Below are 26705 nucleotides of genomic sequence, written 5' to 3' on the forward strand. Positions count from 1 at the left end.
GATGTTGTGAAATGGAAATTTCGTGTTTATCAGATAGATATATTAAAGTAGTGCGTCGTAATCCGTTATAAATAACCCACTTTAGTTCTGAATAATTGGACTTACTGTCAAGTTTATCAATTTTGGGAAAATTTAGAGCTTCAAGAACTGTATAAGAAGACTTTTTTAGTTCGTAGTGAAATCTAACGTGGAAAACTTTTGATTTATTTCTTAGACTCAAAATAAGATTTCTGGAGGAACCAATATTCCAACTCATTTTCAGTTTGAAAAAAACAAAAATGATTCAAATAATATGAATTAAAAAGACAAATACATTATAAAATTACAAACTGAAATGTACATTGTTGAATATTAGAAAAGTCCTTCAGATTTTGTATCAACTCCTTAAATTCATCCAGAGTGTAGCTGACATAAGTCACTTGTTTGAACTCGTTGTTCTCCTTTCTACAAAAAAGTCGAATTTGTACATAAGTTGAAGCTGGCTGGTCCTTGATGTATTGGAGGAAAGTAACATAGAGTCTGCGGTTTCGTCCAATGCTAATCTCTCTCACCTTGTGACACTGTTCCAGCACGTGTTCCATGCCTATATTTTTGTCGAATTGAGGTTGGTGTTCTCTCATCTCCAGTTCTCCATTGAGAAGATCTTCCTTGAGGAAGCAGAATTTCTTAAACTCATAGTCTCCAATTCGCAGTTGCTGGTACATTTCAAAAGTCCCAGAATTGTCTTTTCTAAAGACTTGGATGGTTGGTTCAGTATAAATTTGTCCGTTTCTTGAAATCTGGGACATAGTTAATCTCCCAAATCTTTTCGAATTGGATCCAAAGTCCATATAAAAAGGAACCGAATCAGTCCCTGGTTTTGGTTAGGATTGAGTGTACATTGAAGGAGCACTCGAAAGAAAAGGTGATACTTTAGAGAGAGACATTTCAACAGCTTGAGCTGAGAGTGAAATAGAAAATAAATGATTTGTATTTGTACGCAATTCCCCTCAATAACTTAAAATTTCCTTTTTTATGGTAAGTAATGACGTCATGTATACCCATAAAAGGTATGCTAAATGACGTTATTTCCTTATAGGGTAATCTATTCGGAAATCTTGAGGTTCGTAAATTTTTTAACCAGAATTTCAAACGGATCCTGGTGTTTAGCTCGTCTGTGTTGCATTAAAGAAAAATAGTGCTTGAAATATTATGAACAAGTATAACAAAGAATTCTTTTAGTCTTCTGTTTCTTGAACTGCAACTGCATCATTATGAAAATGATTTTTTAGCTTTTTATGAAAACAGAAATTGCAAGCTCTAAAAATAGAAAATTACGTTACCGTACTTTTTGTTTCCATATATAGGTTCTATTCTGTTATCCCGATATAGAAATGGCAGCAATAATGTGTCAGGTTTTACCTCAATTTTACAGAGATTATAATGACAAGACATTATTCCTTTCTGTATCTGTTAAGGAGTATAAACCTTATCTACTCATTAAAAAATACTCCGTTGCTACTCATAATGACAATTTTTGTCCCTTAAAGACTTGTCGCTACCACATTATTCTCATTTCATTCTCAGTGAAGGAGATACTAGAGATAATAGAAAATTTGTCTTATGTTTATCAAACAGTTGATTGCTTGTACACACTCTATAAACACCAGTTCTTTGGTTCCATTATAGAAGAGTCAGGACTGGTCTTTGCTCAGTTAACCAGAGCGGTGGAGCACAACTTGAAGAAGTACGTGGAAAAAGTGATCAGTATCTCCAAAAAACGATTGAGCAGAAAGAAGTTCAAGCGTCACCTACTACGCGCTGAGCAAAGAAATGCGAGCACTCAAACCCTTGGATCCTCTTTTCTAGATAGGGTGCATTCCCTTAGAAATTCAAAGTATGAGAGTGAACTTATAAAGATTGTTGATTGTTTGTTAGATGGACATGGCATAATTGATAATCTTGTTTTGTATCTTGAAATTAGAAAACAAAGTATATAATTTCTTGTTTGTGTTTTGTATCTGTGTTTATAATTTGAAAGAACGTATTGATAAAAATCAATTTTAAAAAAAACCGAAAATTCAAACAACTTTTTTGTTAAAAATCGAAAAAATTTTTAATATTTTCTCTTATATATCGAAAATTTTTTCAACACTTTTTCTTAAATATCGAGATTTGGATTTGAAAAATTTTCTTAAATGTCGAAAAATTGTTCAAAAACTGTTATTTAAAAACGCAGAAAAATATTCATTTTTCTTCATTTTACGATATGATTTTGCGCAAAAAAAGAAATTTTCTTTAAATTTTAAAATGACAACTGTCAAACTTGTTTTGTTTCAATAAATATCAAATCTCAAAACAAAAAATTTTATTAAAAATCGAAAAACTATTTCAGTTCTTTTCCTAAAAATCAATTTTTAAACGACTTTTTTTTGTTAAGAAACAGAATTTCTATCAAAGTTAAAATAAAATTTTGACAAAAATTGCTGTGTTTTTGTTTCAACATAGCTTGCATAGTGTTTGGAGTAAAGAGAAAGTTCAACTTAAAAGAAATGAATTCAAACAAAAGTATAAATACATCACAAAGAATTCAACTATAAAATTTACAATATCAAATTTATTCAAAAAGAGTTCTCACAACGTGATCTGGCAAGTATTGAATTTCATTGCCAAATGGACGGACTCTTTCAACAATTGCTGGAGGCTCTGTAGGTCGAACACTGATGGGAGTTACGAGAGCCTCATCTGTCAGCACAATGGGGTTGTGAGCTGTTCCGTCCTCTATGGAGGGGGTTGTCATTGACGGTGTAGTCGACATATCAGTCGAACCATAATACTGAGCTGGATCGAAGTTTTCCAGATCGTTAAATGACCACGTGGTGCTAGTATCGACACTCAATTCGCTTTGTTGACTGCTGCCAGCATTGCTCACTATCTGGAGAAGGCTGCTTTGCTGCTCTGGACTGGATACTTGACTTGTCTCGGGTGTATGGAACCAGTTGTTGGGAATCTGTCCTTCCTCCCACGGAAATGTGTACTGAATGCTTCCAGCAACGTAGTTGTCGGGAAAATCTGTTCCGTTAACGTGAGGGCAGTGATGCCCACTGATCACAGCAACTTCGTGGCCCATTGGAACAGCGTGAGTTCCAAGCTGATTCTCCGTGATTGGAACCTGCCCCTGATGATATGTGTCAAACTGTTGTCGCTGGTGCTCAATAATGTGCCACACTGTGATAGGTAGGGTTACAACGGACTCGTAGAGCCCATTCGACAAGTCTCTGATGCTGATCCGACCGGTCTCCTCTAAGAAAGAAACTGAGTAGAGAAGGCTGTTGTTCTGCACTGTAAATTCCATTTCTCAATGTGGTGAGACTAGAGTCAAAGGTAGTTGAGACAGAGGTGATGTTGTTTTTAAAGAGAAAGCAAGTGATGCTGGGTAAATTTTTCAGCTCTATTTATACTAAACTCCAACCATGGAGAACAAAGTTTCCAAAAAGGGTAATGTTTAGCAGAAAAAGTGACGTTATTTTCCAGAAAAGGAAATGTCTCAATTGTAAAGTGACCAAAGAAGGAATCAACTCAGAAAATCTAACATTACTATTCGAAACAAGTAAGCTCAAAACTGAATAGACCAAAAAAGGTAACTTTTACACGTGTTACCCTAGTTAACAGCCAAAGATGGATAAGTTAGAGGAAATGAGTTGACAAAAAAAAGTCAAGCTTTGATAAATTCTCGCCATCTCGTTGAATCTCAAATCGATATCGGAAGATGTTCCAAATTTGGAACTAAATTTTTGTACATAAATTTTGGGGAGTCGTATTCCAAATCGTACTCTTACCCCCTCTGCATTGTAGTCCTTGTAATAATGAAAGAAGAGCGCACTGTGTAGAGATGAAGTAATTGTTACCGATTCAGGAATTGGGATATAATTAGATTGAGACAAATTTCTGTACTGTTCCATTATCTCTGGGACAGAATTCAATATGAAAAGCATTTCATACTTGTTGATGTGTAGTTCTGACGATAAATCAAATGATTGTTTTATGTAGTCATCATACGAATTTTTTTATAGAAAAGGTTGCATATTGAAATCCTTTACTAAATCGGATGATTCTGTTGTTTTGAGTAAAAACGTCCAAGAAATTGTAAAAGAAATAAGAGTCAACATCAATTTCGTCTACTCTGTAAGCATCAGCGATTCCTTCCTTTCTTTTGTAAATTTTTTCCAAAAGTTTTAAGTGATTTTTGATCAACATTTTTCACAAATGAATACGGTATCAAGTAAAACCCTGTTAATATAAGAGAAAAATAAAATAGAAAAAGCAACGCATAAAATGAAATCGTTTATCTTGAGAATTAGATTTCTAAAGCTGAAGTCTGATTGGGCGGGAGGTTCTATTACAACAACATTAAGTTGTACAACGTAAACTTGTTCTTCAATAATAGAAGGAAACTTTTTCTTGATCTCTCTCTTGTTGTGTTGAAAGCACATTTATGCGCTAGTTTCTATTTTCAATAAAACTAAATTTGATCTCAGACAGTAAAATTTATCAATATTTGAGATACACAATTTTGGACTACATCTATTCAAAATACTGTGAATCGTGAATTTTTAAAGAATAGTTTTCTATTTGTAATTTTTTTGGTGAAATTTTCTGTATGGGAAAACTTAAATAAAGTTTAACAAATAAGAGTGAGAGGAAAATGAGAAAAAAATGTAAAGTTGGAATTTTTCGCCACGGAATGAACTTGTACATTTAAACTGAAAGTTAGTTAATTATATGCAGAACTGTCGCAATTGGAATCATATCAATCTTCTAGAATGTTCTGGCATGACGCCTGAATCTAAAAATAGAAACAACGTCATTTTAATACATGGAAGTGATGAGTAATCATCGAGTACCGCAAAGTTACATAGCAGCTTTAAATCATTATACTTTCTGTTTTTTCAGATTCAGTTGCTCCGCAATTTACTGAATTTTTCATAAATTCATCTTGAACTTAACAATGCCTGCTCTCGATAGAAATCTCCCAGTGAAATGCACAAAGTGTGAAAAAATGGTTGCTAAACTAAACATGGCCAGGCACAAAAAATCTTGTGATAGTGGGACTTTATCATGTCCCAAATGTCCTAACTTTTTTACAAAGAAGAAGGAAGACTTGAACTATCACCTTGCCAAGCATCATGCCTCGAAAGATGTTCAGCTTAGTACTGTGTGTACTGTGTGCTTGGAAGAGTTCCCAAGCTTTTATTCTCTTCAACAACACAAGAGGAGAAAGCATGGAACTTCGACAAAAATTGGGACCAAATCGAGTGAAAAGCTCAAAGAAGTCCTAGAATCAGAGGAGCTAGACCAGAACAACGAGCAATTACAGCAGGCACTTAGTGCTTGTCAGCACTTTTTCACGATACGGAAATGGAGAATGGGAGACATCGAGTGTTTAACTTCAAGTTGTCCAAGCTCGATCCCAATGAGATCAACGAGAAAAAAAAAGAAGTTTTTGAAAAATTAAATTGTGCTGCCAAAGTAAATCTGGCTCTTGGATTTATTTTGCGCAATGTGGACATAGACGAGTATCGGTACTTTTATGCGCATGAGAACAACACTTTCTTTGAAAAATATCATTTGCTCTGCTCAAAAGGTGACTTGGTCTCTCTTCAAGACAGAGTAGAGAAAATGGATCTAGTGGAGACGTGTGCACAGGAGAGGGAAAATACAAAGTGGCAATTTGCTTTGACTACTAACGTAACAATATTCAGCGCTCTCCTAAAAAACATTCCAATGGGATGTATCGATGCTGTTCTTCTTGAACAGTATCTTAGACGACCAGATGTGAATTGTCTTGTATCGAATGGTTACGGCGAACCTTACAAAGATTATCTTTGCCTGTTCAGAGCTATAGCTGTCCACTTGTACGGATCATCTGAGTTGGAAACGAATGCTGCAAATTTGTTTAGTGCTTTTCTTCATGAATCTGGTGGACATGATGCAATCAATTTTAGAGGAGTATCAATCGATCACCTCGTGTTTGTTGAAAATGCGATAAAGCATAACATCTTTATTTATGATATTGATATAGAGGAAGGAGAATTTGTCGGAGAACTTGCGAGAAGAAGTGTTGAAATGTACGAAAAGAACATTAATTTACTGCGATACAACGACCATATATGCTACGTGGATGATATTAACACATTCTTTAAACGATTCCGTTGTCCCAGTTGCGATACATTTATAAAGCATGCAGGTCAATTCAACCCTCATTTAAAATCCTGCAAAGACAGAGTACAGCATATTTACCCAAAGAGTGTGTATACTCTGCGAGAAACTTTGTTTGATAAACTCGATGCATTCGGAATTTCCTACAACGATGATCAAAAATTGTTCAAAAACTTGGCTATTTTTGACTTTGAATCTATCTGCGTTCCCACTGAAGAGCTAAAAGATACAAATACAACTACTTGGATTGGAAAACATGAGCCAATATCTGTCTCCATTTCCTCCAACTTGATTGAAGAACCTGTGTTTCTATGCGACAAAGACCCTAAGAACCTGATTGTTTCTTTTGTCGAAACTCTTGAGGAGTTAGCTAACAAGAGTAAAACCGAAATGCAAGCAAAATTTGCATCAATTCAGGAGATAATCAATAGCCGAGTTAAAGCCATCTTTGAAAAATTGAAAGAAAGGAAAGGTCACACAACTCCTGCATTTGATTTTGAAGATGTGTATTGAAGAAGAGGAGGAAGCTGATATGTCTACTCAGTTCCTACAAATGCAGAAAAATCAACTTTTGGGCTTGCAACAACACTTTGAGCGTTATATCAACACATTTCCTGTATTTGGATTCAACAGTGGAAAGTATGATTTGAATCTCATCAAATCCTATCTTCTACCTTATCTCATTCATGAACGGGATATTCAACCTACAGTTATCAAAAAGGCAAATCATTTTGTTTCCTTCAAGTTCGGTGACGTGCAGTTCCTTGACATTCTAAATTTCCTTGGAGGAGCTACATCTCGATTCATTCCTCAAAGCTTACAAGACCAGCGAGACTAAAGGTTTCTTCCCAAATGAATGGTTCGATTCTCCAAATAAACTTGACGCACCTTTTCTACTTTTCTACCCCCTATGAATGTTTCTTCAGTAAGCTGAAGGATCACAACCCTTTGGAGAAGGAATTCACTAATTTTACTAAGTTGCTGAACAGTGGACTATCTCAACAAGAAGCTCTGAAAAAATTGAGACTGAAAGAACTTCCCCATCTGGAGTCGATAACTACAATTACTTGAAAGTGATTTGGGAGGAAGAGCAAACGTCTACATATAGAGATTTTGTCAAGTGGTACAACAACAAGGATGTTGTTCCAACACTAGAAGCAATGAAAAAAATGATGGATTTTTATAACAACAAAGGAATTGACATGTTAAAACTCGGATGTACACTTACCAATTTGGCAAACATTTGTCTTCACAAGTCAACAAACCACAAATTTTTCCCATTTGTTGAAAGTGACAAGGATTTACATGATAAAATACGCGAAGACATGACTGGTGGACCTTCTATTGTGTTCACAAGAAAGGCAGTAGTTGACCAAACCTACATCAGGAACTCAGAAAATATATGTAAATCTATCGTGGGTATTGATGCTAGTCAACTCTATCCCTTTTCAATGTGTCAAGAAATGCCAACAGGACTTTACACACGATGGCAGCTTGACACAAATTCTCAAAAATTCAAAGCTCGAAACAATAAATCTCGAACATTTGAGAACATGGTCATGTCTTATCTCCAATCACAACGCCCAGAATGCACAATTGAAAGCTACTATACAACCGGGAAACAGGAAAAGATTGACTGTTTTACCGTGGACGGTTTTTGTGCTCATTGCGACACAGTATTCGAAGCTATGGGTTGTTATTTCCACTTTTGCCCATTCCAAGAATCTCGAGCAAGCCTCTCGGAGGAGGAAATGCAGAGAGAAATTAGAAAAAGAGAACATGATGAACTGAGAAGAGATTATTTGAGAAACAAGGGATACAATATTGTTGAAGTCTGGGAGTGTAAATGGTTGGAACGTGTTGAAGAGGAAAGTGTCAGAAATCACGTGAGGAAGAAATTTCCCTTCAAACTACCTATGACGCAAGAGTCTCTTTTAGCGAAAATAAGAGATGGGAAAATGTTTAGATATGTACAGTGCGATCTCGAAGTTCTCTAATTTCCCTCCTATTTTTAAGAAATTTAATATCAGTCGAGCCGATATTGGAGAATATATGAGAGAGTATGCAATTGAAAACAACCTACTCAAACATCCTCAACGAATGTTGATTTCGAGCTTCAAGTTGGAAAATGGGTCAATCATTTTTCCTTTACTCAACTTTTATCTCAGTCTTGGTCTGAAATGTACAAAGATTTATAGATTTCTACAATACACACCCAAAAAATGCTTCAACAATTTTGTTCAGTCAGTGGTAGATGCTAGAAGAGCGGGTGATGAAAATCCTGATTCTAGCGTTGTGGCTGAGACAATGAAATTGTTGGGTAACAGCTCTTATGGGTATCAAATTATGGACAGAAGTAGACACACAGAGACCAAGTACCTGAATGATGAGAAGAAGCACAAAGCAATCAATGGGAAAATGTTTAAGCGTCTGAACAATGTGTCAAAAGAAATTTACGAAGTTGAGCTTGCAAAATCAAAAACTGAGCATCGAGAACCTATAATAGTTGGATTCTTCATACTTCAGTACGCTAAATTACGTATGTTGGAGCTCTACTATAGCTTCTGTGACAGATTTTGCGATGTGGATAAATTCGAAGTGTTAGAGATGGATACAGATTCTCTTTATTTAGCGCTAGCGCACGAGAACATTTATGATTGTATTCGACCTGCTAAAAAGGAAGAATGGGAGACTTTGCGAGAAAAGGACTGCGATGATTCCTTCAGAGCAGATGCCTCACACAACTTTTTCCCTAGAACATGTTGTTCTAAGTATAAGAAGCATGATAAACGGGAACCAGGTCTTTTCAAGGAAGAATTCAGATGCACCGAAATGATTTGTCTCTGTAGTAAAACCTATTGTTGCTACGATGCTAGGTCAGACAAGTACAAAATCAGTAGCAAAGGCCTGAACAAAAGAACTCTGGAGGAGACTGGAGATGGACCAATGGAAAAATATCGACGAGTGATGGATGAAATTATCAACCTTACTTCGACAAATAGAGGTTTCAGAACAATAAATCATTGTGTTGCTACATATGAACAGACAAAGAAAGGGCTATCCTATTTCTATCCCAAGCGAGTAGATCTAGATGACGTTATCCATACCGAACCCCTCAAATTGTAGAGCTTTTATAATAACTTTTATTCTTCTCTAATATGTGATATTTTTATTATTTTGTCTTTGTGAATTTTTATAATTATGCTTTAAAATTTATACCTATTTAATGTAAATGTTCGAGTGATTTTGTAGTTTGATGTGCATAATTTATACTGTGTCTGTTATTTATAAATTTTTCAATTCAATTTTCTTTTAAAAAAAAGCTGTCATTTTTAACCAATCAGAAGAGAGTATTTAGAAATTATTGAAAAAACGGCGTAAAAATGTACAAAAACCTCAACAATTTTTCAAAAAATACCCCTAATCTTAATATATGTCAGCGGATATAAATAATCTTAAAACATGTCGACCGCTATAACTAATCTTAATACATGTCGGCTGCTATAACTAATCTTAATACATGTTGGCCGCTATGACTAATCTTAATACATGGCGGCTATACCCAATCTTAATACATGGCGGCTATACCTAATCTTAATACATGGAGATTCTATTCCTAATCTTAATATATGCACCCTATACCCTATCTTAATACATTTAGGCGCCCCTAGATTCTATCCCTAATCTTAATACATCAGGGAAGATCCTTAGCCGTCAAAAACCGCTATAACCAATCTTAATACATGGGGGTCTTCACCCCCCCCCCCGGGACTCGTCCACCCTATTACTACTGAAGGTAAAAAAGACACAAAGGGCTGAGATGTTAAATTTCGATTAAGAATCTGTATAACTGATTGCTGTTTCTATTAGACGCTCTTGAAAAACCTTCAAAAAGAGTGACAAGAACTCAATTGCCCTTCTCTCTTTGAATTAAAGCACAGAAAAGTCCATTTCAGAGTGAGAAGTCATTTTTGAGAGTGAGGTAAGTCACGTGTGACCAAAAATTTAATCACGCAAATGAACAAAAATACTAGCTCCACTAAGTGCAAAAAATGACGTCACGGGCGCAATTCAGTTGAAATTGAATGAACGAATGAACAAAAAGCAGATTTGAAGTGGTTGTGACGTCATTTGGTCGTAACAAAAATCTTGATGAAATAAAAAACATAGCTGGCAGATTGCCAGAAAATAGCCGCAATAGATTCGTAGATCGGCAGTCTAAAAAAAACAGTAAAAAAGACAGACCAAAAAAATTCGTCTTTTCATTGAAGGCTGATCTGTTATATTTTGATTAAAAATCTGTATAGGTTTTTGCTGCCTCTATTAGCTGCTCTCAAATAACCTTCATTTAGAATGACAAACACCCATTTGACCTTATCTTTTTGAATTGAAGTAAATTAAAGTCAATTTCAAATTGAGGAAGTCATTTTTGAGAGTGAGGTAAGTCAAGTGTGACCAAAAATTTAATCACGCGCATGAACAAAAAAACTCGCTCCACTAAGAGCGAAAAATGACGTCACACATGCAATTCAGTTGAAATTGCATGAACGAATGAACAAAAAGTGGCTGTGACGTCATATGGTCGTAACAAAAATCATGACGACGAAATAAAAAAAAACCAAGAGAAGGCCAATAATAGCCCCAGCTATCGCTGTGCGGCTATTAAAAAAACCAAGAGAAGGCCAATAATAGCCTCAGCTATCGCTTCGCGGCTATTAAAAAAGATTTAGTTTTTTGATCTACAGAGCCGCCCAAGAGCAACTTCAATATACAGAAGTGAAAAAATTGTTCTTAAAACTTGCAAAAAATGACATTTAGAAAAAAAATTTTCAACCTGGCGATCCAAATAAATTTCTTACTCTCAGATTCTTCTATTTTTCATTCTCCCCGAGGTTATTAGTTCGAATCATCTGCTCTGACAGTTTAAAGAATACAAATAAAGAAAGATTTCCAACTTTAGAAATTTTCAGAAATTTCTTTGGTTGATTTGATGTTCATTACATGAAGCTAATTTTTTTTACGTCTCCGAAGTCTTGAGAACATTGAATTGGTTAGTTCGGATGAAATCAGAAGAATTGTTTGCAAACAAAACTCTAGAATTCACAATAAAAACATTCTTCTGGTTTTATTTTCACAATTTCAAAGTTGATTTTTGCTATTTTGAGAGATCTAAGTTGCCTGAGGTCCTCGATATTCCATAAATGTTTCACCAGAACAGAGAATAATTGGTTCTTACTTTATTTGCTTTATTATGTATCAAGCCGAATACATACTGACGGTTCGAAAAGTTTTTAAATGAAATTCGGAGAAAAGAACCTTAGATTTTTTGGAATTTGCGGTTAAAATAACTTAAATTGTTAATTTTTAGTCTTAAAATGTAAAGAATTACCGGTGACAAATCTCCATTTAACATAACTAAGGTTACTACAATTTACCAACGTTTTTATTTCAAATTTCAACGGCCATCTGTCACCTCCCCCAAGCGAAGTGGTTTTTTCCTGTTCAATTTTTCCTTCCAGTTTTGGAGTCCCCCTTTTTGAAACTTTTGATAATTTTTAATAATAGAAATCAAAACTAGATCCTGAGGGCTACAACATGATGTCGTTCTTTTTTCTCTACGATCCGTAAACAAAAATTGAAAATTTGACAAGAAAAAGGCAGTCTCGCATATATATTCCCGCAATATTGAAAAAATGTTGGAACAATAAAATTGAGAAAAAGAGGCATTTTTGATCGAACTTTATTTAGTTGTGTGCTCTCACAAGCATAGTGCTCGGAGGTTGCAGACCTTAACGTAAAAAGCAATCACTTCATTTCAAACTACAGACACCACTTATTTGGGAAATCAAATATGGCGTTTTTTATGTATTCGATATCTCGACCCAAAGTTACAGGTCAACTAACGACCTCCTCTCGAATGGCGAAGGAAAGTATTTACTCACACAACAATAGGGTTCTTGCAAGCATGCAACACAAGCTTATAGTCTCCTATTTCGAAAATAGAGCAGTCATTCTCGGGGTCAAAGATTGGTCCAAAATGTACAGGCTTTTTGATTTACCTGTTTGATTATTGAATCTTTGTGCCCGTCCACACTAAACAACTGTCCCAACATATCATTCTCATGATCATTTACCGCATCCTCACTTTCAGTAGTACTAATAACACCATTAACAGCGACCTTCATGCTACCAGAACCAGCTGGTGCTAGGGTCACATCAGCCGCATTAGCCAGTCTTCCATTTGGGGTTAAAACGCCACGAACAATTGACATTGCAACGGGAGCAGGATTCTCTCCGTGTGCATCGTGGCTGTTCTGAATCATAGATTTTAAAGACAGAACCAGCTTGTTGTTGTTGTTTGGCTCCTGGTTGCCCAAACTGCCACTAAACAGGTCACCATAAAGATCCAAATGTCTATCTTCACCCATGGCTCTCTGAAAGAAAAGTAGTACTTATTGCAATGCCGCAATCTAATTATACATAAATGTATTTCATTCAATCTGAATAAATGTATTTCATTCAATGTCCTTCATATCTTTGTTTTCAGATAACTGAAAACAAAGTATTGAGCGTCCTCACACGGATAATGGAACAAGTTTCGGGATATGATAGAGTGGTAGTAAAACAGTGGTCTTCAAAAAAAAAAATCACAACAATTTTTTTTTTTACAAATTCTTTGTTTTTACTTTTATGAAGCTATCATGGCTCACCAAACTAGCTCGTTTCATTCTACCAGTTTCGTGCAGCTTTTTAGAATTCAATTTATCAAAATAAACAATCAAATCATCAATTTTTCTTTCATCAGGCTTGATTTGAGTCAATTTCAATTGTGATAATAATTTCACGTGTGGCACAAGTTGAGAGCAGTAATGATTGCGCATAGGATATAATTCCCACAAAGCTGTGTTCTGGGCATTGGCTAAGTCGGGGTCGTTCACCAGCGCATTGTACTTGCCACTGCCCACTGACTCCTCAGTCAGAAGTTGATCTGATTGGTTGGTCGTAGTTCGACTGAAAATATACGAGTGAAATATACGATCAATCCATACAGACACTACTAGGAAAATTTTGCACAAGCTCACATTATCACGAAATCAAAAATCAACAATGTGCGATTGACTGTCATCAAATTAATTATTCCTATATTTTTGAAATGTGAACTAGATACCAGACACACTTTTTTGTCGAAACGGATTGATTTTTAGGGTATCTCCGACAGATCGTGTGTGGTATTGTTATAAACATTTCTTTGCATATGATTAAAGCAAACAAATCAGAAAATCCCCTTTTGGTTATAATTCAACGAAAAATGCATTGTAAAAAATCTTGATTAATTTGGCAACCGAAAATTCCCAAGAGAAGTAAGTTTCGATTTTGCTACAAATAAAGCAAAAAAAACTATACAAGGGGTCAAAAATAGCTTAAAACTCAAATTAACGCATAAATAAACTCAACAATCAAAAAACATCAAAAAAACTAACAATATCAAAATTATTAATTTGATAAATACTAACCTGACAGAAAACATAAAATTTTAAACCCAAACAGCAGCCTGAAAATGCCGCAAGTGAAAAAAAAACAAAGCCTCCCCCTCTCCCTCTTCGAATTTTTACACTTTCTTTCTTTCCGTTTTTTTTTGCCCGCTCATTTAAGATGCATTAGCCAGAAGAATTCGGGAAAAAAACTCGAAGATGGCATTGCCAAAAAGCAGCCAGACGAATAACTAGTTTCTGATGGCTGTGAGCATGAAAGAACACATAGCCGGCAGATTGCCGGAATAGAATAGAGCTGCGAAAGAATAGACCTGCGTGCCATATAATAGAGATAGAAACAGATACAGATCTAAATTAAAAAAAATCGACGCTAAAAAAACTGGGCTAAAAAACATTCAGCGATAAATCAATAAAGGTTGTTAAAATTCATTCCACAGAAGCCTCTTATTAGGGACCTTTACTGCACATATGAGTTCCTTTGACCTTAAACTTATTCAAAATAAACTGAAATTCTTAAGTGCAAAAGTCATTTTATTGAGTGAGGTAAGTCACTTATGATCAAAATCTAATCACACAAAAAACTTTCGCTAAAGCGAGTGAGAAATAACGTCACGCGCGCAAGTGCCGTTAGTGAGAGGAAGAAGTCATTCAGAAAATTTGACTTTTTCAGCTTTGCTGTGTGAACAAATGTAAAACGAAAAAAGAGCGTCAGACGACGAAACAAAAAAAAACCAGGAGCACCGCAATATAGCTACGCTCAGCTTACAGCTTCGCAGCTATAAAAACAAAATTAACTAAATGCAATTTAGACAAGGAAAATAAAAATTGAATTGCTTTTTCAATTTGTACAAAAACAAATACAAAGGGGGAAACAACACTTCAAGTAACCAAGACAATTTAATTGCACATAAAAATTCAGACAAGCCGAAATAAGCACAAAAACATCTCTAATTTTGAAATAAAGCAAAAAAGAAATTAAGCAAAACTATAAAAAAATTCTCGATTTTTGTCACAATTCAAAGACAGAAGCTTGGTACCAAAAACCTGCATTTAATTTGTAATAGAAACTAGCCACGAGCATCAGGCATATATTCATTTACAACCAAAAGCAATAGAATACAATAATGGGCCAAAAATTGCAAAAATAGCCTTAAAACCTGAGAATTAGTTGAAAATACTTCAAATTAGCGTAACCCTGCAATAAGCAAAAACATTTGAAAGGCTATCAAAACAACCTGAAAATTATAACTTTGGCTTGAAATCACCTTTTAGACAAAATATAAATTTCAAAAAACAGCTTGAAAAAGCCGCACGTGAACAAAAAAAACTTCTCATTTAGCGATTTTTTTTCAGGCCTACATTTCTCGCTCTATTAAAAGAAAGCACGTACAAAAGAACCACTCTCTCTTTTCTCTGATCTTCGAATTTGTTCACTGAGACAGCCTTTTCACTTTATTCCTTCCCTGAACTTCCGGTTTTATTGCTCGCTGACTTATAAAAAAAACAGAACCAGAAAGACTCTTGGAGTTTTAAAATACAGAGAAACATAACGCCTCAGCGAGACGTAAAACCTCAAGAAAAACAATACTCCTTTTCGAGTCGTAGAAACTACAATAAGACCAGTAATAGCCTCGCTATGGCTTTTCTTCTGTTAAAAAATGAACAGAAATGATCAAAGATCACAAAAATGGGTTGACAGTCTTTCATAGATTGAAGTTAGTGATAAATGCAAGCGATTATTTGGGTGTCAAAATATTGCCGTTTTGTAAAAAAAAATCAATGAACTCTATTTATTAAGAGCTTTCACGTGGTACATGTCTTCCGTCAATTAGTCAAAGACATACGGAAAATACAGCCTGGCGAATATTTAACCCCTTGTCATTAAAAACGTTAGAACAATTAAAGCAAAAATACGTCATCCAAAACTATTGTAGCAAGCAGCCAAAAACCTGCGTGAGAAAAGCTAAATAGAACGGCAAAATTATAACTGAGTGGAAAAAATTTACCCGACATAATTTTGAACTCCAAATTTAATGTGTAAATTGAGCTCAAAATTCGATATCATACTAATTTAATCTTTAGAGTTTGGTAATTAGGTGAAGCGCAATAAATTGAACTGAATAAAACGTTCCAGAAGTACTCACTTTTCGTGTAATTGGCTTTGCAAAAAATCAAGGCCGAGTGGCATCAAAAACATCACGAGAGTGGCATCAAAAACAAAAGATTGATGGGATGACTTGATAGTGCAATGCTACAAAGACAGCTTTCTAAAGAAGGACCTGAGGCGTAGGGCGCAACCTTGGTCAGTAACCTCCATCTGGGGCCACCTGTGTAACTGCCGCTAGCTCAGTCAGTGGAAGTTAGCTAAGCTGACAGTCCGAAAATTGAGCCGTGAATAGGCCACCATGGACTTAAAACAAATTATTTCTAGACTTCCTTGTCAATCCGTTTCACATCAGCGCATGCAAGAGCCTGAGATGCGAGGTGTTGAAGCAGAGCATCGAATAGCGCCCGTGAAAGAAGGGAGCAAAAGTGGATGTTGGCGGGACCCTGAGAACAAAAGTGGCTCTTGTAGTCATGTCTCGCCGACTTCTATCTGTTGGAAATGTCTCCAATGAACGAAAGATGGTCAAAGTTAACACATTCGAAAGTCAACAAAGCAACGAAAGTGACATAGACTAGTAGCTGAAATTTTGATAATTTAGTAGTGATTTGGAAAGTCTTGTGAACTCTAATCGGCCTTAAACCCTTTTTAGTAGGCAACTAACGCAAGGTTAATATGGTTGAGATGCGAGGGACCTTGGGAAGACTGCTACACATTATTCACTGAACGTTGCGGAGTAGTGGAAGAGAAAACTGTTTGTGATCCCTGCGCACAATTGGTATCTGAGATGAAAGTCTTCTAATCGGAAATACTGTGTAAAGTCCAGACAAGACAGATGCAGTGATAGTCACAGAAATAACATCAGAGTAGTGTTGCAACTGTGATCGCAGAGCCAAAAAGATAAAGAGTGACTACACTATATATTTGGTCCAGACAACACTTGCTCTGCTTGTCCCGAAAGATGGTTGGAATACAGAGATACTTGAGGCTCTGGGGACACAACACCTCAAAGAGCAAAGAGCTGGACCCCAGAGGGTCCTCGCACCGATGCAACACAGTTTACCCTGGCTTGAAATTCATTCCTCTAAAGGTCAGTAGACTAAATACTCGAGGCTCCGGCCAAATGGGCAGGTGCACGAGATTGATATCTAAATTTGAGAGCTTTTGAAAAACATAGCTGGCAGATTGCCAGAAAATAGCCGCAATAGCTTCGTAGATCTGTAGTCTAAAAAAACAGTAGAGAAGGACCAAAAAAATTCGCCTTTTCATTGAAGGCTGATATGTTATATTTTGATTTAAAATCTGTATAAGTTTTTTCTGCCTCTATTAGCTGCTCTCAAATAACCTTCATTTAGATTGACACACCCACACCCATTTGACCTTATCTCTTTGAATTAAAGTAAATAAAAGTCAATTTCAAAGTGAGGAGGTCATTTTTGTGAGTGAGGTAAGTCAAGTGTGACCAAAAATTTAATCACGTCAATTAACAAACATAGCTGGCAGATTGCCAGAAAATAGCCGCAATAGATTCGCAGATCGGCAGTCTAAAAAACAAAAAAAAACACAACAAAAAAATTCGTCTTTTCATTGAGGGTTGATCTATTATATTTTGATTAAAAATCTGTAAGAGTTATTGCTGCCTCTATTAGCTGCTATCAAATAACCTTCATTTAGAGTGACACACTCCCATTTGATCTTATCTCTTTGAATTAAAGTAAATAAAAGTCAATTTTAAAGTGAGGAAGTCATTTTTGAGAGTGAGGTAAGTCAAGTGTGACCAAAAATTTAATCACGCACATGAACAAAAAAATTCGCTCCACTAAGAGCGAAAAATGATGTCACACATGCAATTCAGTTGAAATTGCATGAACGAATGAACAAAAAGTGGCTGTGACGTCATATGGTCGTAACAAAAATCATGACGACGAAATAAAAAAAAAACCACGAGAAGGCCAATAATAGCCCCAGCTATCGCTGTGCGGCTATTAAAAAAAAACTCGCTCCACTAAGAGCGAAAAATGACGTCACGCAAGCACTTGTTGAAATTGCATGAACGAATGAACAAAAAGCAGATTTGAAGTGGTTGTGACGTCATATGGTCGTAACAAAAATCGCGACGACGAAATAAAAAAAAACCAAGAGAAGGCCAATAATAGCCCCAGCTATCGCTGTGCGGCTATTAAAAAGTTACAACTTTTTTGCATAGTTTTTGGGACGTTATTATAGCAAGTAGTAGCCACAGACCAGAGAACGAAAACAGCTCCGTCAAAAATTAGTTCAAATTTAAGGCTTATTACAACAATTACTTGTCATTACAACTCATTGTTATCGCAAGCTTACCCGATCGTCTGGAAAAGTCTCATGGCACTTCTGTTGTCCACACTCAACAACACAGTAGCCAGTCTCTTGCACATGGCCAACAGTCTCGATGTTCTCATATCTTTCTTGCGCTCTCGAGCAACAATTTCTTCTATAGTGTCAAGCGCCATGTTGAAATCTTGGCGACTTACTTGACCAAGAGCAAGCAAGGATTCGTACAAATATGAATAGAACTGTTGCAAGTCGACATTGACCAGTTCCATGTCACAGCCACTCATTAATCTGCCACAACAGATTGAATGTATTCACATGAGCTCGAGAAAATGTTTTTTTTTGTAGGACAAATTTGGTTTGTATTAAATCGCCATTTGAAGAGATGATTTTTCACCACAAAAGGTCACAAACAGGGCAACCACAAAAAATTCAAGAAATACAATTATCTTTGCTTAAAATAGTTCACAGCCAATTAATTTCTATAAACCATTAAATAACACCAGGGAATATGACCGAATCACATTTCCCGCCTGTGCGTAACGAAAAAGAGTACAATTTTTAAATTCAAACAATGGTTTTCGCTCAAATGTTCACACATGACTTTTTATAATGTTCACCCGATGGGTACGTACCTAAAAACAGACAGCACACAGTGTAGTCTCTGTTTGTAATTGAGGTCGAGCCTCTTCAAGATGTCTTTGATGAGCACAAGCAGATCATCATAGAACTCAACTCCGATCAGATGTCCCAGCTTTGCCACCCCTTCCAACACCACCTCTAGATTTTTGGAATTGGTGAGTCTCTTCAGCACTCTATACATGACAACATCAAGATTAAAATATCCTCCAAACTATCATCAATAGTACCCCAGACCCTCAGCTAGAAGTCAAAAATCCAATAGCCCGTCAAAAAAACCTTCAAAACGGTCCAGTTATCTTTTCCACATACAAGTAGTGTATATTTAAATAATCAGTAATTCTTGCTAGAAGCAATTTCAAGTACTAGAAACTGTCCTGCCACCCATAGTCGACAAGACCAACGATCTACTTTTTCGCCGCATGAAGAAAAGTTATCTTCATGAACACGTGAACAAACTAAGTTGCGCTTTTGCAGTAATAATTGTTTGCATAGCCCAATAGGATGTTGAGCTAGTCATTAACTTATTATATACAATTACAGAAGGGTAGGCAACGCGGAGCGGTAGGGAGGGGAGGGGAGGGGGGCTCGACACTAAATAGTTCATACGAAAACCAAAACTTTTGCTTAGAGTAGAGGTAATGAAACCAATTCAAACACTATTAAACGTTGCTAAACAAGAAAACAATAGTGCTTGATTGTTTAGAATTCCGACAAAGTGCGCTTTAAAGAAGTACAGTTTATATCCACCCTATTGTAATTTCCTCTTATTCTTTAAGTAAAAAGCATTGGAAATTTCAGTAAAAACCAAATGAAAGTTGAGTAATTTATTTTATTTCCTTGAACAATTACCCTTTGATTTATTTATTAAAGAGCATTTATCAATTACTGAGGAAGAAAGGCAACAACATGGATGGTGAAGTATCTTCCAGCGATTTTTCAAATACTGCAACAGGTATGAGTGGTGATACTGTTTTGACTAAAAAAGTTGATGAACTATCGAAAGTAGTGTCCGGATTAATAGACACGAACAAAAAACAGGAACAAAAAATTATTGATCTCGAAAAAAAAACAGGTTGAAATAAACGACAGACTGAGAGCTCAGGAACGTTACACAAGCAAGGACTGTGTTATAATCTGCAATCCACCCTTTGACTCAAGAGACAATCGAAATGTGTTGCGAAACACATTGAAATTTTTTGAAAATTTTCTGAATATCAAACTGGACGAAAACAGAATTAAAGCATGTCCTATATTACCCGGCACAGCAGCAAATGGATGCCCAGAGTCAGTGATCTGCAAGTTTGTCTATTTTGAAGAAAAAGATAGGGTTTTTGGTGCAAAGAGGAAACTTTAGAAAATCAAGAGTCCACTAAATAATCTTAATATATACATTAATGATATATACATGCCTAAACATGAAGCAGAAATAAACAGTGAGGCGAAGAAAATGGGAATGATTACGTCAACAAAAAATTGTACAGTGTCAGTTATGGTTAAGAATCTGCAAAATGAAACATCCTTTAGAGCAGTAAATAACGTGGACGAATTGAATAAAATCCAAAATCCTGTCTTACGGGAGAGTGGACGCAACAAGCGAAAATTTATGAAGGAAGCAGAAGAGCTCTCATGTGAAAAGGGCCAAGAGAGGTTTTCACCTGATAACAAGAGACCAATGAAAAAATGAACTCCATAGCGTAATTTCATACATTAACAGTGGAAACTTAAACTTTTTGATCTGATTATTAAATAATTTTTTGTAGTAAATTTCATAATAACCCCACACAGTAGCAGTACTAAAATAATGAGACTATAATGTTCCTACTCATTCATTTTGCTCGCAATATTCGCAGCAAGATGGGATGGTAGTAAGTTTAAGGCATATGTCTTCTTTCATTTTAGACTTCTTATCTCATTGTCCTATTTCTCATTGTCCTAGCAAGTTCTCATTGTCCTTTTTAGCTCGCCATATTCGCAGCTGAATGGTAAGATGAGAAAATTTTAGGGGTATACCTGTCGCCTTACGTAGAAAAATCAAACCCCTTCCTGCTTACAGTATGCGCAGCAAAGAGACAATTTAGATGGAAATTTTAAAATGTTTTAGTGGCAATATATGTCTAGCGATATCCGCAGACAAAGCTGCCTTAGATGATTTGCATTTTTAGGTTTTTCATTAAAAGAAATTTTTTAGAATTAAAAAGTCAAAGTTTGCGATATCCGCAACTCTGAAATTAAATTAGGTTAGAAAAAGAAATAAACTCAGTTTCTTTTATTGTGGAGGCCTGCGATATCCGCGGTCATTCACATTCATACATTCATATTGATTTTTTTTTCTTCTTTTTTCTTTTTACTCTATCTTTTGTCCAAATTTACAAGTTTTAGATTTCTCTCTTTTTTAGGTTTGACAAAAATGCATTTGAAACCCTGATAGAAAATTAAAAATTGGTAATGTGTTCAAGGGAAAAAAAATTTCAAAATGAGTGCAAACAAAATAATCTTGCAAAACATCAGATCGATCTACAAAAATTTGAACGAGTTTGAAGTGTTGATAAAACAACAGGAGAGTCAACCGTTAGCAATATGTTTGACGGAAACGTGGCTCAAGGACCAATCTAACACAAAGTGCATTAACCTTGATGGCTACCAGGAGATTGCTACAAGCAACCGAAATACCTCTAAAGGAGGAGGGGTTGGGATCTTTGTAAGATTGGATTTACAACAAACAATTATTAAAAAGTTTGGCTGTACCAGTATTCAAATTTTAACTGTGAAAATCAACACAAAAAATGGCAAAAGTTTTTTATTAACAGTGATCTATATCAAACCAAATACAAGTATAAAGATGTTTGCAGATGTTTTTTGAAGAACTAACTCCGGAACCGGAACAGTTACACATTGTTTGCGGAGATTTTAACATTGACCATAGTAGCAATAACATCAAGCTTACAAAATTAAAAGACATTTTTAGTTCTTACAACTTAAGGAATATGTCTAACGTTGGGTATACTAGAGAAAGCGCAAAGTCGAGAACTAATATTGACGTAGTTTACTGCTCGAAGACAGTAGAAATTGAAATCATCAAGTCAGCTGTAACGGATCACTATACTGTCCAAATCGTGTTCTCTGACTACGTGGAAAAGACTGTACCACTGAAAAACAAAGTTTACAGGGATTGGACGGCTCTTGAAAACCACTTAATTTTAGAAAAAATGGTTTTTAAAATAAGAGACGAATTAGGCAGACTTATGTCGCACTTTTTTGTTTTGGATTGTGATCTTGCTTTTGAAAAGTTTCAAGAGGCTATCATTGAGGAAGTTGACAATTACATTCCATTGAAAAAATCAAAACCTTCTCAGCAACCAAATTGGATTGACAACAGTATAAAAAATTTAGCTGCAAAAAAACAGAGCTTATTCCAGACGTTCTTGAGACACAAAAATAATAAAAACAAGGAGAAGTTCAATAAAATCAGGAATAAGCTGAGAAAGAAAATAAAAGAAAACAAAAGAATCTATTATCAGAAAATGTTGCACAGAAACGCACAAAAGAATTCCAGCAGCTTTTTTAATACAATGAGAACATTGAGTGGAAATACGCGAAAAGAACAAGAAGAGTTGTCAGAGAAACAGGTTGAAGGTTTCAACATTTACTTCACAACTATCGGAAAAATTTTATCGAATAAATTAATTGATCCTGGAAAAAACGGAAGACAAAAAAAGAACTTTAAACAGCATGTTTTTGACCTCAGCAAATGAAGCCGAAATATCACTAGTCATTAAAAAATTGAAAAATAAATATAGCACTGATTGTGACGGTCTCAACAACTTTATACTTACAAAAATAGAATATGCTATAGTTCCTACATTGACGTTTCTAGTCAATAAGTGTTTCGAAAAAGGAACTTTCCCAAAATGTTTGAAAAAAGCAGTAGTAATTCCTATACATAAGTGCGAGAATGCTTACAAAGCTCAGAACTACAGGCCAATTAGTTTATTACCAACGATTGGAAAAACACTAGAAAAATTACTCTGTGATCGAATGACCGCATTCCTCGAGAAATACGATTTGCTTAATAAAAATCAATTTGGGTTCCGACAAAAAAGAGGGACTACTGATGCATTAGTTAATTTCCTCGAGGGAATCAGAGAAGACTGGGAAAATGGATTTAAAGAAGTGAAGGCTGTCTTCATAGATCTGAAGAAAGCATTTGATACAGTTGAACAAAATTTGCTCCTTGAAAAGCTAGAAAACATAGGAATGAGAGGACCTGTACATAAATTACTGAAATTTTATCTGAGTGACAGACAACAATGTGTCAAATCGGTTGAGTTTAGGTCGGAATTCTTACCAATAGAATATGGAGTGCCGCAGGGCTCGGTGCTAGGACCACTGCTCTTTCTAGTTTATATAAATGATATTCAGGAGTTCTGCGGTGACTCAACTGCAATTTTGTTTGCTGATGACGCTGTTTTGAAGCAAAATGTGTATTCAAGTAAAGAAAAATTTGAGAAGTCATTAGAATCTGTAGCCGACTATTTTTTGCAAAACAAACTGACACTCAATTTAGAAAAAACGCATCTTGTGAATTTGAACGCAATCAGAAAATCTTCTCAACAATAGATAATTTTGCAGAATTATGCGATCTGTCAAAAAACGTCTTTAAAATACTTAGGAGTACATATTGACGAAAAACTTAATTTTAATCGGCATATCCTCGAATTATGTGCGAAACTGTCCAAATTTTCTGGATTGTTTTATAAATTGAGATCAATTTTAACAACTGCACAGCTTCTTGTAACATATAAAGTTTACGTACAACCAATACTAAATTATGGTGTTTTAGTCTACGGAACCAGTAGCAAGACAACACTTCAGCCTCTAGAAGCAAAAGTAAAACAAATTGCCAGAATCATTTTTAAAAGAGAAAAACGGAATCAACACTGCAAAATCGAGAAAAGTATAAAATGCATTCGATCAAAGATTTGCACATTTATGAACTGTTTAAAAAACTAACAGAGATACTTAGATCAGAATGCGAAATAAATAGTCTAAAATTGCTTATAACAAAGAAAGAAATAGAGTCAGTTGAGTTAAAAAGAACATCATCCCGTCAGTTAAAAAGTACAAACGCGGTTAGTGGACTTAGCCCTAAACGACTAGGAGTAAGAATAAGAAAATTGTTAAATTTTATATTAAAATTTAACCCCAATTTCATTTCAGAAGTACAAATCTTGAGTAAAAAAGAATTGAAACGTTATCAGTATAGTTTTAGAGACAATTACATTAGCAATAACCAACAATTAGTTTCGTTAATATATTGAGCCGATCATTTCAAATCCTTAGCATCTTTAGCATCTGACAATCTGTCTTTTAAAGTTTCTTAGTACTGCTACTGGCATCACTTGACGAGGACCATCGGACCTTTTGATGACCTATCAAGTAAGTGGCGGTTCTGTGCGGCCTAGTTTGTACAGCAATGCCAACTTACTTGAAAACAATTTATTATTATTACTATATTAAACCACAACCGAAAGACAGCGTCTGTCGACTGCGCCTCTAACCTGAAGTAGGAAGCAAACACCAGCCCTATAATCTTTCCGTGAATGAAGTTGATTCTGTCTTTGTCTTCTTTCAACTTCAACTCCTCTAACTCTCTCACCCACTTCTCTTCAATCTTGCTGGCCTTCTTTCTAATTTTGGAGTCATATCTGGCTAAAACATTGCCCACATCACTCTTAGCACTGATATAGCAAGTTAGGAGAACCTTTAAAAGTCTATACATAACATGAACTATATGAGCGCAATTAGAAATTACAATGCCACTTTATATAGATAGCGGACAATAGCAAAAGTGCCTATGATTTATTTCGTTTGTTTCAGCTTTCTGAGCTGAAACCTGTACCCATTTTATATTCTACAGAGCAACGGGCTTATAACATATAAATTGACATAAAAGAAGCCAAATCGGTTATGTATAACTGAATCCAGCAAACCTGAAGTAACTTCTACAAAATTCGTCTAAGAGCAACTAAGAAAAGTCAACATGCGGAAAACTTACCATTCTGCTTCTTGCGCATTCTCTTCTCTCGTCTCTCTTTGATCTCGAACTCTCGAATCTTCTCATAATTCACCTCAGTAATTGGAAGAGATAGGAATGTTTTCAAACAGCAACTGTGCACCGTAAACGCTTTACTGACCAGAATTTTATCCAGGTAGAACATGATCTCCAGTGACGTTTGACCTGATCTGTCATTTTCAAAAATTTGCGCAATTGCTGTACTCGCAATTTCGGCTAATTCTTTATTCGAAGCTGTGGAGAACATACACACAATTCTTATAATATTCGTGCGGTAATTGAAATGCGATATGTTTACCAATAAAGAACCAGCGCATTGGGCAACGACAGGTCGAAGTATTTTAGCCTGTTTTCTTAGATAGTCTAATTGAAAAACCTTTGAGTCATTTCCACTCGTTGTTTGAAGCTTTCTGGCTCCTAATGGACACGCTCCTTTTAAGATACACTCCATATGTTTAATATACGACTGATAATCTCGCAGCAAAATTTCCTCGAAGTTGCGGAGCTTCTTAACATCTTTCTTAACACGTACTTTCTTCTCGTCCGAAGTTAATTCTCTGATCTTATATCCAGGTACGATATCCTTTATAACTTCACATACAGAAAGTAGGAGTAATTTCATTAAAATTGAACTCTTTCGAACTTTAGGTCGGTTGAACAGGGCCACCAAATCCGTAAGTTGTTTAATATTTGTCTCTGGATCTTCGCAGATGTTTTGAGAAAGACACGCAATTTTAATTTTGGTTTCTTCTAAGAATTCTGCTTCCGATAGTAGATCTCTCATTGCACTTTGCTTACCTATAAATATTCAATGTCGTGTTGGCCACAAGCCTAACAAACTAACATAGCCAAAAATTTGCATTAGCCAAAATAAATTTGAGCCAATAAATCAAACTTTGACAGGTTAAAGCGCTTTTTGCAAACAAAACTTGTTTTACTTTCTGAGGTAGAAACTAGGCTTCTTAAATTCTACGACACTACATCCAATCATTCGTTGGTGTGAATTTTCTAAAACTCTATTACAACAGAATTTGAAATGTTAATAGAAAAGTAGCGAACTTGACTAATAACAGTTTAAGTTTCTAGATGATCCTTACCTCTTTTCCCCAATTTTTTACCACTTTCCTCATAAATCAGTTCGTCTTCTTGATGATCATCCTCAACATCTTCCTCTTTGTCACTCAATTCAACGTCATTCACTTCCATGTAATCTTCTTGCATTTCACTAATGTCAAAATCACTCATTTCATTATCATCTTGCGCAACTACCTTCCCATCATCGAACTTGACTGGCAACCTTCCCGCCTTCTTATTGTGCAATTCTGATTGGTCGACATTCCTGAATGATCCTTTATGCAGTTTTTCGTACTCTTCATCGTCGCTCAATCCTTCGTAATCATCATCAGCCTCGTCAGCTGAGAATCCCGCTTCTTCATAAAACAATTTCTGGGCTTCAACGTCATCATCGTCCGCTTTTCGAGATTCGATAGTCGCATCTGTTTTCTTGAAAGTCGAAGTTGACTTTTGGGATTTGAGATCCCTCAGATGTGATTTGTCTAAGGCTTTCCGAACTTTTAAAGACCTTTTAGAAAGTTTCAGGACGCGTTTGGCATCCGCGTCCGGGAATTTGATACCCATTTGAGTTACCTGAAAATTAATGTTTAACAACCACTATTGTAAAGCCACAAGGAGTGCATAATGTAATGAAACACGCCTTTGATGCATTTAAGACGTATTGATTCAAAACGGTAGATCATGGATATGGTCAACAGAAAAAAATGCTCTGATCTTATCAAATTTCTACGCGTACTTGAGCTTTAGTCGTTCATTTCTGCCACTTCAAAAAAACTCGCTTCGACATTGAAATTCGAGCTTTGACAGAACT

The 26705-nt window shown here is 35.6% G+C and overlaps 2 protein-coding genes across 2 annotated transcripts in view; both read right to left on the reverse strand.

Moving 5' to 3' along the window:
* The window catches only part of LOC142356756 (uncharacterized), a 34352-nt gene extending 21724 nt beyond the window's left edge, over positions 1-12628 (reverse strand). The window contains exon 1 of the mRNA XM_075408557.1: positions 12258-12628. Within this exon, the coding sequence (XP_075264672.1) occupies positions 12258-12626 (369 nt within the window). The 5' untranslated portion in view covers positions 12627-12628. The remainder of the gene's footprint in view (positions 1-12257) is intronic.
* Positions 12629-12845: 217 nt separating this feature from the next.
* On the reverse strand, positions 12846-26463 carry LOC142356784 (nucleolar complex protein 3 homolog). Its single transcript, XM_075408582.1, has 6 exons — positions 25918-26463; positions 24803-25618; positions 24306-24456; positions 18741-18920; positions 18136-18396; positions 12846-13209 (listed from the first exon to the last, which is right to left on the reverse strand). The coding sequence occupies exons 1-6, from the start codon at positions 26456-26458 to the stop codon at positions 12864-12866; spliced, it is 2295 nt and encodes a 764-aa protein (XP_075264697.1). The 5' UTR covers positions 26459-26463; the 3' UTR covers positions 12846-12863.
* Positions 26464-26705: the final 242 nt, after the last annotated feature.

The sequence above is a fragment of the Convolutriloba macropyga genome, chromosome 2 (assembly GCF_964194025.1).
Source record: "Convolutriloba macropyga chromosome 2, txConMacr16.3, whole genome shotgun sequence".
Classification (NCBI taxonomy): domain Eukaryota; kingdom Metazoa; phylum Xenacoelomorpha; order Acoela; family Convolutidae; genus Convolutriloba; species Convolutriloba macropyga.

Excerpts from the sequence above, each read along its gene's own strand:
- LOC142356784 (XM_075408582.1), bottom strand. The coding sequence starts at position 26,458 with ATGGGTATCAAATTCCCGGACGCGGATGCCAAACGCGTCCTGAAACTT. Across the intron at positions 18,921-24,305 it reads GTGTTTGCTTCCTACTTCAG|AGTGCTGAAGAGACTCACCA; the intron begins GTTAGAGGCGCA and ends TGTCATGTATAG. Across the intron at positions 13,210-18,135 it reads AGACTTTTCCAGACGATCGG|TCGAACTACGACCAACCAAT; the intron begins GTAAGCTTGCGA and ends GTATATTTTCAG.